Source organism: Anarhichas minor, unplaced genomic scaffold, assembly GCF_050575085.1.
Source record: "Anarhichas minor isolate MPS153535 unplaced genomic scaffold, ASM5057508v1 ptg000073l, whole genome shotgun sequence".
Classification (NCBI taxonomy): Eukaryota; Metazoa; Chordata; class Actinopteri; order Perciformes; family Anarhichadidae; genus Anarhichas; species Anarhichas minor.
This window is the reverse complement of record NW_027466519.1, coordinates 1,755,951-1,774,743: the sequence shown is the minus strand read 5'-3', so window position 1 is coordinate 1,774,743 and position 18,793 is coordinate 1,755,951. Positions and strand designations below refer to the sequence as shown.

General features: G+C 41.2%; 1 protein-coding gene across 1 annotated transcript; it reads left to right on the top strand.

Annotated features, from left to right (window-relative positions):
* Nucleotides 1–221: 221 nt before the first annotated feature.
* On the top strand, nt 222–18,262 carry LOC142935527 (putative cytochrome P450 120). The gene is made up of 11 exons (XM_076079934.1): nt 222–542; nt 1,559–1,636; nt 1,818–1,902; nt 2,360–2,395; nt 2,938–3,077; nt 3,428–3,551; nt 4,445–4,589; nt 4,801–4,905; nt 8,287–8,414; nt 15,185–15,272; nt 18,058–18,262. Exons 1-11 carry the CDS (start codon nt 353–355, stop codon nt 18,217–18,219), a joined length of 1,281 nt encoding a protein of 426 aa, XP_075936049.1. The 5' UTR covers nt 222–352; the 3' UTR covers nt 18,220–18,262.
* The last annotated feature ends 531 nt before the right edge of the window (nt 18,263–18,793 follow it).

Genomic DNA, 18,793 nt, shown 5'->3' with positions numbered 1-18,793 from the left:
CTTTATGCCTGGCAGCAGAAGTAAACCCGCAGCAGTAGCAATGACAAGGAACGAACAGTAAGGCACGTGAAGCCCCAAATTACGGACATCCCGTGAACGCGTCACCCTGAGCTGCAGACACGTCCGATTACCTCAGAGAGAACCGTGACGACAATGAGATAGCAGTAATTTGACCCACAGGTAGAGCCACGTGGTTTAAAAAAATGATTAGCAGGCGATGACAGCGGCATTTACGCTCGACCTGTACCGACTCTTAAAGCTCAGAGTCAAAAGGGCCGCTAACGCTGAATCCACCCGGTGAACCAATTCATTCTCGTTCAAGCGGAAAGTGCGTCTCCAACGCTGGACCTGAATGGCTAAACTACCAGGAAATGCCGGTGTGCCGGTGATCGGGGACAAGTCGCTGGAGTTCTACCGGGATCCGGTGAGTTTCTGCCAGAAGAGGATCGAGAAACACCGGAGCAGAGTGTTTCAGTGCCGCGTGCTGAATAGACCGACCGCCTTCGTCTGCTCCGTGCAGGGGATGAGAGAGCTGCTGTGCGGTATGTTGTCTGTGCACGGCCGTGTGTTTATACACACACATATATCTATGTGTGTGTGTGGACGCAACAGGTGAGCGCCCGTAAAGCTGCATGTTTTATCCCCAATGACTAATATAAACACCAGTATTATTTCAATGTTGACTGATATATGTTATAGTCTGTCTGCTTAGGGAATCATTGGACATTTGTGTTAGATGCGACACTTTGCTGGTATGAAACTTCCCCTTATTTGGAGTAAAATTCACCCCAGGGATTAGTGTGATCATGGGAGACACTCGTGATGTTACATGAGAAGTGGGAGAGAGGGTGTAGTCTGCTACCCTTCAATGTGAACTATAATAACGTTATGATGTAATAATTGCTCTCCTAATTGTAATGTCAACATAAGTTAATTGCTCTCCTAATTGTAATGTCAACATAAGTTATACATATTAAAAGAAGCTACAGGAGAATTATTCAAATGAGATTGAAGTATGTCAAATATAGTTCAACAAAGTTCCTATAAACTCACCTTAAAGTACAACGCATCGTATTCTAAGTCATAGGACTATTATGAAGTTTTTAATTTGACACAGCTTTTAAAGAAGGACGTTTATTTGACATTTGTAGATATTGATGCCAGTACTATATACTGATAAACCAAATCATTTGTTTTTAATACCTGTGCCATATATAGTGCCATATTCTGAGCAATATAAAATACAAATATTTCATTTAATTTTCTAATAACAATGAACAAGAACACCTCATGTTAGAATCTGAACGTATAAGTGAAAATGACAAATATAGTAGCACACTGTGATGAGATGTTGACATGTTAGTCCCCCCCCCCCCTGTCGCCCCGTCCCCCCGTGCATTTGATAAGAGGATTTTCATGCATAATTGAATCCTGGTGTTTTATTACGTTAAAACTGGATACTGTTACACTTCCATCTAGCTCCCTCCATAGTGTGTCGGTTTGTTTTGTGTAGTACGTATATATGTGTTTGTAATAACGTTCATGTTGTGTGTTTCAGAGAAGTCCAACATGTTTCTGAAGGATCCAACTGACTTGATGACCAACATGTATGGAGACACCATGGTCACCACTAACGGTAAACACATGCACGCACAGAGCTTTGAATGTAGCAGATATGTACGTTATACACAAGGTGTTACTAAGACAAGAAAAGAACACGCTAAAGCAACAAAGTAATTCCTTCCAAGGCGCAGGCACTGATGATGCTCAAATTCACCGAGCGGCAAACATGAGTAACTTGTATTTGTGTGTTTTAGGTGAGGAGGCGTGTCTTCTCCGTCTGTCTCTCACCAGCCTGTTCACAGGAAGTTGCTTGAATGAATCTAATGATTACATCACCAGGTAGGGAAAGGAATGTAATTCGTATAATATTTGTGTTGCTTTGTATTTTATGAGCTGGAGAGCCACAGGGTTCTTCAGACTTTGAGTTGAGCTGACATGTTTACTCTAGTTGTGTAATTAATCATTCTTTTAGTCTAGCCTCTTGTGCAATGAATAAAAATAGTGGCAACGACATTCGTGACACGGCCTGAAAAGTCCGTATTGCTGCAACAATGTGTCATCCAAGTCAAAGGCTTCTTGAGCAAGAACTGACCGCCTCTCTGTTCTATGGAGCGAAAAATCCCCAAAAATAATGATACGGTGTTTAATATAATATTTCAAATGCTGGAATAACAAGTGAATGTGGCCTTATGTTATTGTCACAATGAACAGAATGTCTCAAAATGCACTGCCAGGACATATTTAGTGACTTCATCTTGTCTGAGAAGTGCGTGTGTCTGTTTCTTTCACTCAACAGTGTATGTGAGCGCTGTCTGAAGGACCTCTCTCTCAGGTAACACGTCACACGAACCTCCAGCACTCAAAGCATGTGTACATTTATTATTATCTCTGCCAAGAGGATCACGCGAGCAGTTGCGAGTGTGCGCTCGTTCGTTTGAATCAATTAAAGTATTCATTTTTAAAAAAACGAAACTAAAATATAAAAGACTTCTAGATCAGCAATAACACCAGCGACATGAAAAACAGGGCTAGAGAGCTGGATAGGACATGTTCCCCTGTGTGTACACAACGGGGGGGGAAATATACACAGCAGCCACACAACAGCTCTCTGCATAGTTGTAAACTTATTTTTGTTTGTGTTTGCGGATGTTTCAACGTCCCCTGTTCTCATTAACGCACATACAGCTTCATGATGTGTGGTAGATATGTATTTATTTTATTTATTTGATATGTGATCTGTGTGTGTGTGTGTGTGCGTGTGTGTGCGTGTGTGTGTGTGTGTGTGTGTGTGTGTGTGTGTGTGTGTGTGTGTGTGTGTGTGTGTGTGTGTGTGTGTGTGTGTGTGTGTGTGTGTGTGTGTGTGTGCGTGCGTAGTGGCCAGCCACAGTGTGTGTATTCTGCCTTTAAGCGTTTGGGGACAGAGTTGGTGTTGGGCCTTTTTATGAACGTACGAGCAGAAGAGCAACCTGAACTTTTCCAGGAAATCATGCAGCTCTGCACCCAGCACTGGCATGGTAGGGGCACACACATATGCTGGTTACACACACACACACACACACAAATGCACAAAAACCAACAGTCCTTCTTGCCCCTGACCCCTTTAAGCCCCCCGACATCAGTTCATATACACTGCTCCAAAATTGTCTTTCATTTAACTGCAGCACTGGTATTGTTACAAACTCACTCTGCAAATCTTTTTATGTTTTCCAGACTTATTTAATATGTCAGCTCTGTTGTTTTGCAATACAGTGTTGCAAACATCTTCCACTTCCCCTTTTAATTCAGCTCAGTAAATATGATACATTCTGTGTGTTTTCGCCCTTCTTTGTATCTTTCCTGACCAACTCCTCTCATGCCCCGGCAGGTCTGATCTCCGCTCCGGTCAATGTGAAAGTTCCTCTGTGGTCGTCGGGTTTCTCCACCGCTATGGAAGCCAGAGACAGACTGATGGAAATCATCAAAGACAAACTGGAGAATGACAAACAGGGGTGAGACTGCATTTTGTCTTTGTACCTCTTTTACTCTGTCTGACACACACACACACACACACACACACACACACACACACACACACACACACAGTTCCTAGTAGAGACGGAAGTAACCACCCCACTGCTTCTCTATTTCCCTTCTCAGTGTCTTTCTCTGTCTTTTATATCTTTATCTTGTACACACACACACACACACACAGCAGTATTCATTTTACAATCATTCTCAAAAACAGAGCTTCTACCTCTTGTTTATGTCTGCTGAAGACTTTGCCAGTACTTATGTTTCTATTAGATTGTTTACCAAATATTTGTTAAACTTAATTGGTTCAGTAAATTTCTAGAAGTTCTACAAAATAAAATACCGCCTTTCCTGCCGGCCTGTTGCCTGCCTGCATGGCTCTCCGCCTGAGCCTTGGACTCCATTCCACCGCTCTGTCTGATCCCTGCCTCGATAAGTCTGCATTCTTTGTTTGCCTGGCTAGTTTCCCGTCTTCTGTCTCCTTTTTTGTTTTTTGGCATCGAATAATGATGAACTTTGATCTTAATCTGTTATCTGCTTGGTCTTTACTCAGTCATTGCAGGTACATTACAACATACCTTAATGACTGATCTTTCGCAACCTTTTGCTACTCTCAAATCCTATTGGTTCAGGTCATATGTTTTGTTATGCCTTTTGAAATACAGCAACACAACCCCCTGAATATTGCGGTGCCGTTTGCTCTTTGCATTGACATTCTCATGCGTAAAGCTGTCTCCCTCTCTGCCATAAATCACAGGCTAGAGGCTGTTGATCTCTGATTATGGCTCCCATATGGCTCGTTTTATTACTGATGATGTTGTTGTTGTGGAACCCTAATCTCAACGTTGCTCTCTCCTCTCCGCGGCTCTAGTTTTGTCGGCTCCCTCGGTTCTTTGCCGCTGCCCGACTCCAGCTCTGCCTCCCAGCATCTCCTGCTGTTCATCTCAGCTCTGATCCCCAAAGCGCTGGCGTCGCTGCTCACCTCCTTCACACTGGCGCTCAGTGGAAACCGACAGGTATACGAACACAGATATAACACTGTGTGTGTTGATGAGACAAAACAGCAACCAGGTGTGATGGAAAGAAATACACATCTTCAGTACATATTAATAAAAAATGAGGCCTCTGAACAAACTATGACCATGGGCCATAACTTTTTCTTGCCCAGTTGTTTCTGCTTTTAAATATGATTTACAAACCAAAATCTTTCCCCGTGTTCACGAGAAGGCCCGTCGGCGAGCGTTGGAAGACCCTGATTACCTGCACACGGTGCTGCTGGAGGTTCAGAGACTTTGGCCTCCTTTCATTGGTGGACGCAGAATAGCTGATCAGGTAGGACTGGGTTGCATTCTATTAATTAATAAGTACTGAATAAGTGTTGAGTATTTCTTATCTTGTGTTTTTTAAATGAGAGATTCAGTGTCCCTTTTGGGACCTTCTCGTCTCTAAAGTCATTATGAATCACAGATTTGTTCATAGGGACGGATTTTCAGATCCAAATGAAATGGGAACTCCTTTTCCTGCCGTTCTCTTTAGATCACAAGTTAATTGTTCTGGTAATACGATTAACAGGATTATAGGTAGAAATGTGGCACTTTTACTTTGCAATATCTCCAAATTGATAAAATGTTATCTTTTTAATTTATAAGAGACGCAGCTAACATGTTTTATACTTCTAGTAAACGAAATCAAATTTACCTTATGTATTTATAAACAGTATGTTTTTTTTAAAGAGTTTATTATTATTTATATCTAGTTAACGCGGTTAATTTTCTCAAGATAATGAAATAATTAACTTGTGATCTCGAGATAGCGGTATTGAAAAAAGTAGCTAGCATGGCCATTCTCGGCTGCCGTACATAGTGTGTATATATGTATGTATATATATGTATGTATATATATATATATGTATGTATATATATGTATGTATATATATATATATATATATATATATATATATATATATATATATATATATATATATATATATGTATATATATATATATATATATGTATATATATATATATATATATATATATATATATATATATATATATATATATATATATATATATATATATATATATATATATATATATATATGTATATATATATATATATATATATATATATATATATAGTTGCCTTAAACATAACAATCAGTGCAAAAGTAGAAGTAGCTTCAAATCCCTGGATCGTTAACATCATAAGCAATATAGAGAGCAACAATAAGAGCAAACATAAGTATAACCCATTGAATATAGCATTTTAGCATTTTACAACTTACAGTGAGAAATATGAAGAACAAATCCCATCTTTATGCAAAACCTTTTCATTTAACAAGCCTGCCGTTTAAATTTAGAGTTTCAAGGTTTTACCATTGCAGGGTAACTCAGCTCCCTCCTCAGTAAACCCTGTGCTGATATACGCTGTTGTGTGGAATGTCTTCCATGTTTGTACACTTTGAAGGATGTCTGAAAGTCATTGTTGTAGCTTTTTATAGGTTCATTTTCCTGTCGTCTAGGGTTCTGTTTTCCGTGTTGCACTCCTCTCCTCTAGATGGCGACACATTCCTACAGTTGGAAGTCTCCTCTGCTGTCACTTGTCCTCTCTCTTGTGTTTACTGAACAGTACGAAGAGATACAGGGGCTGGACAAGAAGCACAAACACCTTGCAGTATATTACGTTGGCCTTGCACTAAAAAAAACAGTTTTTTCAATCTTGTAATGTTCAACTTTTTTGTCTTTGAGCTCCAGTTGGTGGGTCTCTTTCTCTTTGTTTTTGAGACTTCTCCTCTTGCAGCACTAAAGGTGACACAGAAACAGTAAACAAAAGTCAACAACACATGCGAGTGTCTGCTTGCATTGAGATCTGACTATCGGTGTTTGAGCAGCATGATATGTCGTTAGAACAATTACAGAGGCATGCAACTGCAATTCATTGAGCTGGTATTTACTGCAGGCCTGTTTTATTAGGTGTTTCTATTTTTTTGTACATCATTTGTTTATTCTAAATTGTTCCATGCAGCCATTATTTCCACTTGCTTCGTAAACTGGTGACTTATTATCTATCCGTTGTTGTGTAAACCTGTGTGCTGGACATATAACCGTGTTATATCCCGTTGGCCTATACTGTATATGTTACGACATCCATTTTCATTCATTAAAAGCGAGTGCTCTCAGGTTTGATCTCAGCCAATAGAATCCCAAATTTACTCCTGTCTCTTGATTGGCCGGCTGCTTACTCCCGAGGGCTGCCTCCACCTTCCTCCTTCCGCATCGGCTGCGTTTATCATCATGACCTCATCAAACTGCCTTATGCAACAGCTCAATCGGAGGCATTGATCCATCTCTGCTATTGATTGGCTCCGCTTTCCCGGAAGGAAATGAGCGTGTTTGTGTTGGGGGGTGGGGGGGGGTGTTAGGGTTTGGCAGTGGGATTGATGTGTGCTGGTGGCGCTGTGAGGCCGAGCGGAAAGTCATTTGTCACTTCTGGGAAACGCATCAGTACTCTTTGATTCCCAACGGGGCCCCAGTGGGATGCGGGGTCATGACGCGTGGGCGTTCTGGAGAACTTAAGAGAAGAAAGAACTCAAAGAATAATGTGTTTTTTGCAAGATGGATCAGTTAGTATTGAGGGAGGAAAGAGTACTAGAATATCTATGCTGACTCAAATTGACTCGATTATTTGTGTTGAAAAGTACTTAAGCCGTAGTATAAAAGTAGCTCTTTTGACGACTACTTGCAAGTTAGTTGGTAACATATTGCCACTGTAAAAGTGCTAATATGGCATCCTGACTGGAACCACATCAAAATGAATATGTTTCACTCTGAAGTCTTGTATATTATACTTTTTAAGTTGGAATTTTGAATTCAATGTAAAGATGTTTGGCACATTTCTATGCAATCCTAGCCTATGCTTTCATGGATTTTTTTTTTTTATATTGAATAATTAACAAGGAACAGAAACAGTTACCCCCTAACCCCAGGCAAATAATGTGCCAACTTCAAACACAGTGCTAATACACAGAAAAGCAGGAGACAAGTGCTGGATCCAGAGTGCAGAGAGTTGATGAGATGTTTATGTGCGCAGGTAGGTGTGTAAGAAAGAGAGAGATTATTAGTATTCACAATCGGGTGGAAAAAGTAGATGCTCCATCCAGGTGGAACTAAGATATGCAATCGTTTTCAGGGTTAGTGCATGCGTGTGTGCGTGCGTGTGCGAGCGAGAAATGAACTGCAACGGCAGAGGCGTCTCTCAGTGACAACTGTGAGAAAGAAGGAGGATTGTAAAAGATTTTCCACTCCAGCAGTGAAAGAAAAATGAGAAAGAGGGGGAGAGGAAAAGGGAAACGCTGATCCTGTTCTGCGGTAGTCCATTAGTGCAGCTACTAATGGATGTAGTGAATAGGTGAATTAAAAGGGCAACAACTGGGTCTTTGGGTAAGTGGTCTTTTTGCCCCAAGGTGGCTCCTTTCACCGGGGCTTAGAAAAATCAACTTGTTTAAAATGGAACTGCAATTCCCAATTCGAGCCAAACATCAGTGTTGAAGAAGTCTCCCATTTTGGTCTGGTCATATGTCACTACTTTCAAAATCCACAATTTCTGAAATACATGGGCGTTGTAGATGTGAAGCAGGATTCACTCGGTGCATTGTCATTTAATTATGATAAGATATGACGATGTGATTTCTCCCCCTTGTGTATGTGTAGGACTCCACGCTCGCAGGGTTTTCCGTCCCAAAGGATTATGGTGTGATCTATATCAGCCATTCTGTCCACCGCGACCCCGAGGTTTTCCAGGAGCCAGACAACTTCCTGCCAGAGAGATGGAGCGGAAGGTAAGGAGCTTAGATTTGTGCTTAAGTCTTTGTTTATTAAGCTTAGACCTCGTTGCGGAAACAGACTTAAAGAAGCAATGTGTAGGATTCAGTGTGGTCTTTTGGCAGAAATATATGAATATCATTTTCATGATTATGTTTTCTTTAGTGTATAATCACCTCAAAATAGGAATCGTTAGCTTCGAATGAGCCCTTCATATCTACATAAGGGGCGGGTCCTCTTCCACAGAGCCCGCCATGTTTCTACAGTAGCCCTGAATGGACAAACCAAACACTGGTTCTAGAGAGGTGCCTTTCACGTTTGTGGCAGCTTGAATTTTGTGCCGCAAATTGCACCCGATAGCGTAGGTATCTACACGCTTGGAATAGAAGTTTTGGGGGAATCGGAGGAGTATTCAGTATGTTGCAATCTGCCACCTCGTACACAAATGTCCACTCGTACTCGAGGATAAACTATTTAGATGTTGGTGGACACAGATCAAGGTTACTGTGAACGTACGTCTGTCCCATTCTCGTGAAAGCAACATCTTCAGGCACACCTGGAGGGAATTCAATTACATCTGGCACAAACATAAAATTGGACTCAAGGAGGAAGGGATTTATTATGTGCTGTATATTGTCTTTCTGTGGGTATTGTAACGTCATATAATGCAAAGCAAATCAGCTCTTTCTCAAACGAAATTACCATAGAGTTGAAACGTTTCACAAAGGTTGTGTTCATTGCAGGACAGTACTGGATTCAGTTGCTATATAAAGGGGGTTTCCAGTTTTCTGGTCGTTCATGGAGTCATAGCAAGTAAAAGAACTCTGCAGCAATCTCAACTTATCTCGAGTTTCTGTCCTTCAGAAAGAGCAATCGCTTCTGTCTAGTGCTGCCACTTTCCTTAGATAATCAACTATCACAAGACGAGCAAAACATGTCAGAGAAGAGGCAGAGAGACCAATTTCTGCACAAAATGGACCCGAATAACTTTCAAGAAATGATGATGTTTGAGTAAGTGGTACAGGTTCTTCTAAAAACGTGAAAAAGCAGCAGAATGAAAGCCATTCGTGAAATAAGTTATAATAACCGATGAAATAGCTTTTCAAGGAAATAAATACTTTTGAGTATCTAACTGTGATTTTTTTATTTCAAGATGCAGGTTATTGTTCAAGGGAACCTGTGACATTTTTGTGTCCATATTACAGTAATTTAGCAGACATTTAGCAGATTCTATCACATTAGGCACAGCTACGGGAGCAATATTTGGGGTTAAGTGTCTTGCTCAAGGACACATCGACATGTAACTAGCGGAGCCAGAGCCGGGGATCGAACCGCCGATCCTCTGATTGAAGGACGGCCCTGCTCTCCACATAGCCACAGTCGGCCACTTGTATTCCACTCACAGTGTAGTTAACTGTGGTATCATACGCTGACACACATGCACACACACACACACACACAAACACACTGACCATTAGATGGAGTAAGAGGGAGGAAGCTGTCAGTGCATTGACACATTAAGGGTCGAGGAAATGCAGCAGGAAACGCCATTTTCAATAAGAACTGGATAACATTTAAAAAGAAAGTGAATCAAACTGAACAGAAGAGAAAACAAATGGATGATGGATTCATTTATATTGATGGGTGTATGAAAAAGTGGTAATGGACAGATTTCTGGGACCAAAATCATGTCTTCTCTAAATAAATAAATGAAAATAACAGATTGATTTTGTCGTATAAATCCTTCCACACAAAGCTAACTAGTAATATATTTTGTCTCGGGGTCTACACTGCAGTTTGCTTTATTATTCTATGTTGTAAAATCACGCTGGTTAGTGATGGATATACTGTGGCCGTATAGCGACCCACGCAGGTTGTATACGGCCGCTCCTCTCAGCTCTCGGCTACCTGCTCTGGTATAAATGTAACCTGATCTGGCTCCTTCACCAGTTCACTCTCACAGTCAACCATTTTTCATTCATCCACTTCCTCCATTCACCTGTTTATTCTCATTCATGCTTGTTCATTCAGGCGACAGAGCAGAGGGGGGAGTGTGTGTGTGTGTGGTGGAGGGGAATCTATGAATGTATGTATGTAGGGGGCTGCTGCCATGGAAACTAGTCATCTGACACCGTCTTTACCAATAGGGATTCCCTCTGTGTGTGTGTGTGTGTGTGTGTGTGTGTGTGTGTGTGTGTGTGTGTGTGTGTGTGTGTGTGTGTGTGTGTGTGTGTGTGTGTGTGTGTGTGTGTGTGTGTGTGTGTGTGTGTGTGTGTGTGTGTGTGTGTGTGTGTGTGTGTGTGTGCAGGGTGGGGGATGATGCCCTGTGGAGTGGGCTGATATACAGAAAATGAGTCAGAGAAGATCCTATCTTGCTTCTATCTTTTTCTGTGCGTGTGTGTCTCTCGGAACAAAAAGAAGGTGACTCCTCTAAAATGAAATGTCTTTGAGTGTGGGCCCCCCCCCCCCATCCGTTAAATATATCCACCGTTATAAAATCCCTTTTAGTGGAACTGACAGTTTAACTCAATGAAGACAAATAAAATACAGACACACACATGTCTAATAGCAACAGTCAAAGCATCTTTGTTTATCCGCTCTGTTTTGCCGCTCCGACCACGATCATCAAGAAATGACGAAGGATTTGTTTGTTTTTATAGACAAACTCTCAATGTCTCAGTATATTTTTTCTGTGGATGTGAGGATTTAGCCGTGCATACCAGTTTATCATTTTATTGTAATTTTATGTTTTCTACAACAGAAATTTCCACTGGGTGTCCATGGAACAGTAAGGGTATATTTATGTATTTTCTTTTACCTCATTCAAAGTAATCTTTATGGTCACACCATTAATTCTCTAAAAATAGTCTCTATTGTATGTGACTTTTTCTACAATGACAAAATGAGTTAAAACTAGATTCTTGTAACAATGTGATGATCTGCTTATTAACACAATGTTTAATAAGTAATGGGTGCCATTTAAAATGGACTGAAGTGAACGTAAAAGCAACAGAACCCTTGATGAATGAACAGACAGGTAACTGCTGCCATGGTAACTGTCCACCTCATACCGGTTTTTACCAATGGGGATTCACTGTGTGCTCTTTTGGGTGTGTGTGTGTGTGTGTGTCTGTGTGTGTGTGCGTGTGTGTGTGCGTGTGTGTGTGTCTGTGTGTGTGTGCGTGTACATCCTGCTCTGCTCTGATGAGATGGGGTTGACGGATGAGTCAGAGGAGATTTTCCTTGAGACAATATGATATAAAATCAAGCAAACATAAAAAATATACCATCAAAACAATGTAAAATGTAGGGTCTTGAAATTTTGTCCATAAAATACTTACGATATCTCATAAAGACTAAAACTAACAAATACTTATTCTTGTCGACAATAATTGTCCGTGTGGCCAAACCAGACACAGATCTGTAGCTCCTCCATCTTTGCTGTGCCGTAGATCTTTCTCTTCATTACAATGAACTGCCTCAGTACTGCAGTTTATTTTGAGTTGGTCCCACACACACACACACCCTCTTGCTGCCAAAAATTCTCACTAGTGCACCGAATTCACCAGCTAAAAATGAGTCCCCATGTTAGTGTTGTTTATTAAAAACTAGGTTTTAGGAAAGTGTTAAGCCTTTTTATGAAAATGAAACTACATTTGTGACCCGATTGACTTGGTGCTGAGAGGTAATTATAGGTGTAGGAGATTCAATACCGTGTGTGTGTGTGTGTGTGTGTGTGTGTGTGTGTGTGTGTGTGTGTGTGTGTGTGTGTGTGTGTGTGTGTGTGTGTGTGTGTGTGTGTGTGTGTGTGTGTGTGTGTCTTAATTGCTGCTCAAACTAGTGAACTTCCCTCAGGATGTAACTGTATTTTGTCTCTCTGCGTGTTGACTGTATTTACCCTTCTAATCCTCTATTTATCTTCCGGTCTGTTTCTCTTTCCTCCTACCTGTCTTTTTCTCTGCATCTCCATCCGTCAGTCTTCCTGGAGACTATTTTCCGGTCTGCCTTGATAGTTGCCTGGCTCCTTTCCTTGCCACCTGGCCGTGTAATTTAATGGCTGCAGTCCTGCCCACCTACAATAACTACACTTTAACCACATCATCTGTTTGCATGTGTGTGTTTCTGTGCGATAATTGCGTATATTGTCCGCTGTGTGTCCCAGGACATACTGTATCGTCAGCTTGTGTGTTTGTGTGCTTTTCCATTTGGAAGCAAACGGTAGAGCTGGCAAGTTAACATCCTATCAGCCAGACGCCCACACAAGCTCCGGCCCGTGGACAAATGGATCGGAAACGCTACCAAACACAGATACAAATCTGAGCTACCGCAGTGGGTTGTGTTGCTAGTTTTAGATAAGTCTGAGAACAGGGTATTTCCTACTTGTGTACATAAATGCTGACATACATCGGTTTTCATTTGAAGTGGAAATTATTAGCAAAGAATTTAGAATTTAGAATTTTCCCCATTTCAAGAAATGTGTATGAATACTGAGAAATACAAGTCCCTGAAGATAACTGAGGTTTGCTTTGGTCTGTGTATTAATGGACAAATAGACATAGGTATAACTCCGTTCATTCAAACTATAGTTTTGATAGTAGATTGGATGTTTTAGTAATTTCTATAGTTCACTAAAAGTTTGCAGGAAATAAGTAGTTGATTTGATACAGTACTTATTATAGGAAACATTGCATTCTTAAACATGTTAGGTAGTTCTATTAGTTTGTTGAGTGATTTATACTTCCTACCAAAGTCCTTTTTTAGTTTACATGGAAGCTTCAGTCAGAAGGAGCAGTGAAAGTTTGTCACATTGATCATAGAATTATGGAAATATGTTGATCAGTGACTTATTTCTCATTAACATAACTTAAACGGCTGCATTGATGTTTTTTTTTGTGTGCGCTATTTTATAGATAGCTGACTGGCTATGAAAGCACACGATGTCCTCTTTAAATCACCTATTAAGCTCTGATTGGTCACCTGTTTTGCTGATTGGGTGCAAAAGTCGTCAACGGGCGCAACATCACATCTAGTTTTGTATTAAAGCTAACTGGATGAATTAAATGCCATCTCGGCCTCAGAGCTCAGTCATGGCGTTTCTCTACACTTTAGAGTAGTACAAATAATTATACTGTACACTAGATTATACTTCTCTGATTTACTTCCCATCTATATTCTGCTGGACTGCTTGGTAAGACTTCCTCTCTCTCTCTTCTTGTCTCAGTGCATTGTACACTACACGTCTTTCTGTTTCAGGATGGGCCTAGAAGTACAATTAGACAGATGCTGCAGAGAACACTAATATTCTCCCTTCTCTCTCTGTCTCTAACTCTCTCTCTCACACACACACACACACACACACACACACACACACACAAAGCCTCTCACACACACTGGACCCAGACTATACACACCACTAATGCTTCCTGTTTGCCTTTAATCAGAGCTCAGGTTTCAGGAAGACAGGATGTATTAGTGGTGAGATGGGGAGAAACGTCCTGCATTAGCAGTCTGTTGACAAACCTGACGGCTGGAAACGACCAGTACCTCTATATTTTTTTTAGTACATTTTTAGAGGAGGAATTGGAATGTTACAGCAGGTATGGCAAAGAGAGTCAGACCGACAACATGTGTCGAGATGTTTCAATGATTCAGGCCCGCTTTGTGTTATCGCCCACCTATCGGTTCCGTAACTCTGTCTTTAGTCAACGAGATTTCGAGAGGACCGAAATCAGCTGGAACAAGCTCGGTGTTGTTCAAAGATGCATTTTCAGTTCAGAATGTTTGACCACTAGTAGCACTATGGAGCCATGTCGATTCCTGTTTGTTTTGTATCATGCATGCTACACATTACCGCCGCCAGTTTTAATGTGCTATTCTGCTGATCGACTGTGGAGGGTAACGCATCAAAGGAGCGTTGCAATGTGCCCGCCAAAGCAGTGAAAGAAGACTGCAAGCTAGCAAACATGGAGGTGTTTAAAATGTTCAAAAAAAAATTGCATTTGCAAATGTTTTATTACGAAGGCATTGCATTCAACATGGTCGATGACTTCAACCGTTTTGTTTAGAGACACTGCATGTTGTCTTGTTTTGACAGAATTGGATCCGTTCATACCGCGTTCACCATCTTAGTTTAGCATGTTAGCATGCTAACATTTTCTAATTACTTGCAGAGCAGTCCGTGTAACAGTTATTGAGATATGTCAATCAGGAGCGTGGTGGACAGACCGACACTGCCGATAGCAATGGCTAAAAATATTGATGGCAATGATAGAAGTCTCTAAAAATCTGTGTAAAATGCACATAAATCCATAAATATATGAACAGACACATAGACCCAGACAGTATCTCACTATGTTCCAGATCCTCTGATGTCACAATCTGATGATCGTCCCGTGGCTAACGGCGCATTCTGTGACAGTTTTGTCATATATGCACGCAACAGAGGCATGAAGTGGTCATTATCCTGCCGAGGGACTGACTATGAATGGAATTCAAATGCTGTCCTGTCCAACAATACAGCCTTAGGCACTCTGATTTATAAAAAATAAAAATATAAAGTTTTGTGTTCCTGCAAATATTGAAGCTATATCTGACACATTCAAATTACGGTGGTTAACTCGGTAATAAAGTGGTTAAATTCAACCTTTTCTTTTCTCCTGGTGATTATTAAAAATAGGTCATTCAAAATGATGATTGTAATGTCAATTATATTATCAATATCGACTAAAATTAAACTGTATTGCACAGCCCTCTGTGTTAACATGTAACTGTGTTCTTGTATTTGCAGGAATGCAGGCCAGGAGCACTTCCTGTGTTCCTTCGGCAACGGGCCCAGAAGCTGCATTGGAACTAAACTTAACGATGTCTTCCTGAAGGTGACTCCATTTCTTTGCTCATCAGTCTTCCATCTACAACCACATGAATACATGTCCACTCCTTAGCGCCATAGTCTTTAGAATCGTCTTCTTTTGGAGATAAGGAGGTCAAAGATTTATGGAAGGTTGCGTGTAATGAAAGAAAACTGACACAAAGAAGAATTAAAAATCCTGAGATGTTGAGTAATTTACATGCATTCATAATAAAAACTGGATGCGGCGCAGCCACTCCATTTTTTTTTTTCACCGGTATTGCAGTGAAAAAGGCCTGTGCCCCAAAAAGCATTTCCCCATAGACCACCATTTTAAAAGACACGTCGAGGTGTCAACAGTTTCACAAACGAGCTCAATTATGACTCTTTCTGTTGTGAATTTTACATTTTATATTGTGGTTGTATGTTTGTAAAACCTTCCTTGAGCTGAGAAAAAAGCCATTTAAAAAACTGTGATGCAACCACTATAGATAGATAGATAAACATACATACATACATACAAACATAGGCGCAAATATTTCACAGAAATTGTAACGGTATGATGCAGTTTTGTTGTTCTCTGTTAGAGCTGAAAGTCTCTCCTCAAAAGGACAGCTGAAAGTGAGACTGCTTACTGTAGCTGTGCACCTGAAAACTGCAAATAGTGTGATTACAGGGTGCAAATATTGATATGGAAGGTAATATACACTGTATGTATTGTCTTTTGAAATTATGCGTGAATGTGGTCTCTAATGGGAGAAAAATTTGCAACCAAGGTGGAAGTGAAATGTGGGAAGCTTCAGGTAAAACTTATTTGTAGGTCTGCTACCAGACAACTACTGTACTGTAACTGTCTGACTGACATAATATGGCATATAAACAAAGAACAAAGAGACAGAAAGAGAGCTGAACCATGAGCACTCCTCATGGGAATGATGAAATGCTTAGCTGTGTGTGTGTGTGTGTGTGTGTGTGTGTGTGTGTGTGTGTGTGTGTGTGTGTGTGTGTGTGTGTGTGTTTATTAGTGATAACAGACGGAGAGCACAGGTACAGACTGTCCTGTTCAAACCACCTGCCAGTCCCCACGGCAGCCCTCACCATAGCCACCATTGCCTATACTCAGGAGACACATACACACACACATACATGCATACACAGCCTATGGAAAGAACAAGAACAAGACATGTTACAGGTGTGAAGACGGGAAGGGCAGAGATTTATTTCCCATGTGGGGGGTGTTCCCTTTGGAATCAGCGGTCTCTCTATGTATGTGTTGTGAGCCTCGGAGGGTGACACCAACCTGAAAACAACCACAGCGAGCTGGTGGATTCCCAAGGTTTTAATTGGAAACGTGCAAAACTAAATGGAAGGATTCCCTCTTCTTTTCAGTTATCACAGACGAACCTTTGTGTCGGTTCAAAACGTATGATACAAGGATTGAATATTTCATGATTTTGAGCTTATACTGTGTACTTGCATAGCATTGATACATTGATAATGGGAGCATCCACCATCAAATTGTTTTGTAATTTTTGAATAATAGGTCCATGATTTCAAACAGCGGTAGACAAAGACATGCTTCTCATTTCTGGCCTGTGGCTGGCGATTTGGACTTTTTATCAGCTGTAGCTAACTAGATAATTAAGCTAGCTCCATGATTTGGTTGAACATATTGTGTTTCCAGGTGACTCCTTTTGAAACTAGATACCCGTAAAAAGGGTTTTAAATGTGTTACGTGACCTAAAGCTGGATGGCCGGCTGTTATGCACTTATGCTAGTTGCGGTGAGTTTGTGGGAGGGAAGGAAGCAGACTCCACCAGTCAGCTAATGAGAGGCTTATCTCAGCAGTTCACGTCGGTTGAGTCACACTAATACACTTAATGTACGTTATTTGACCTACGCTGGTAGATTACACCTTGTTCAGATTTATTTTGCACCAATGAGGCACGTGTTGAACCTCATCTTGTCTGTCTGATTGACTCTCAGCAGACTGACCACTTGCACATACCACACACACACACACACACACACACACATATAAGAGGGTGTGTAAAAATTAGACCACAGGGATCTAGGTCAGAGATGTGAGTCATCGCCTCCTTGCTTCATCCTCCCCCTTTCCTCCTTCCTCCCACACCCACCATCATCATCCTTCCCCTCTTCTTCTTTCCTCCCTTACTCCATCCGGCTCCCCCCCCTCTATCAGGGAAATCTTCATTCACAAAGTGGAGGGAGGCAGCGCAACTGGCTGTTACTGGTGAATGCGATTGGTCTGCTCGGTGGCCGGGTTTCCACCAATGGGGAATGCTGCCAGCCATGGAGCTCTGAGTGCACTTAGTATGTAGAATAAAACAGAATCAGGGTTTTCCCTCTTTTACACAAAGTAGTCTGTAATGTTAATCGGTGAAATTTGAAAATTGTACACTCTCTGTTAGATGATCAAATTAGCACAGATATCAAGAAGGTGTTCGGGTCCCGATGACCTAATGTTTTGTTTCAACTTGGCTGCGGAAAGGTGTTGCGTTGCATTACTTTGAAATCTGGAAATCAACATGCAAATAAACAGAACAACAAGTGTTATGGAGGCTGTAGCTTAACAAGTTGGAGGTTTTTTTTTTCACGCGTTGGCGGAGGCTCTCGCTCTGCTGAGTGCCTCCTGGTTCAACGTTTTGTCTTTGCAATGCTATAAAATTAGGACATTTTCACTGCCTTTTGCCACACTGCTTTTCACTCTAAATATCATCAGGCAGAAAGTACGTTTTTAGTTTTTATTTTTAAACAGAAAACTCTTTCTTTTCTTGTTTTGCTCCCAGGAAGCGTGCCTGTACCTGTTAAAGAACTACGACTGGTGTTTGGACCCTCCATCGCAGGACCTTGAGTACAAATGGCTGCCTGTGTCTCGCCCGGCCAACCCCCCCACCATCTCCTTCACCCGACTCGATCGTACCAGATCTGACGGTAGCGACACCAGCTAGGGATGCACAGTATGTTTAGTGATGTAGCTGCTGATAAGTTGGGGGGGGGTGCAAAGAAATACATATAAGCACTAAAAACTAGCTCGAGGCCCCCCCCCCCCCCCCCCCCCCCCCGCTGCATATGATAGAGTAATCGTCCTGGGGAAAGCCGAGGAGTGTGCTGGTTGCACTCTGTGTTCCTCTGCCAGATATTCAGCAGCTTTGCTTGAGGAATCTGCAACAAAACACAAACTAAATGACTCATAATCATTCTCCTATTGCTGAATCTGACACTGCTAGACAGCATTTGTTTTTGGTCTGTTTTTTTTGTTTTTTAAATGAGTCATTTATGAAAAAGATTCACCAGATCTGGAACATGGAACTCATTTCCCAACTGAATCTGTCTCATACATCAGATACTGCTTATAGGTTGAATAGAGATACACTCTATTTACTGTGAACAGAAATAGAAATTTCCTCCAAAACTGCAGCCCTTGTTTGGTAGAAATTGCATCCCCCCCCCCCCCCTACCCCGCAGTATCAATATTTAAACCACATAAATCCAAGGGAACACACACACACACACACACACACG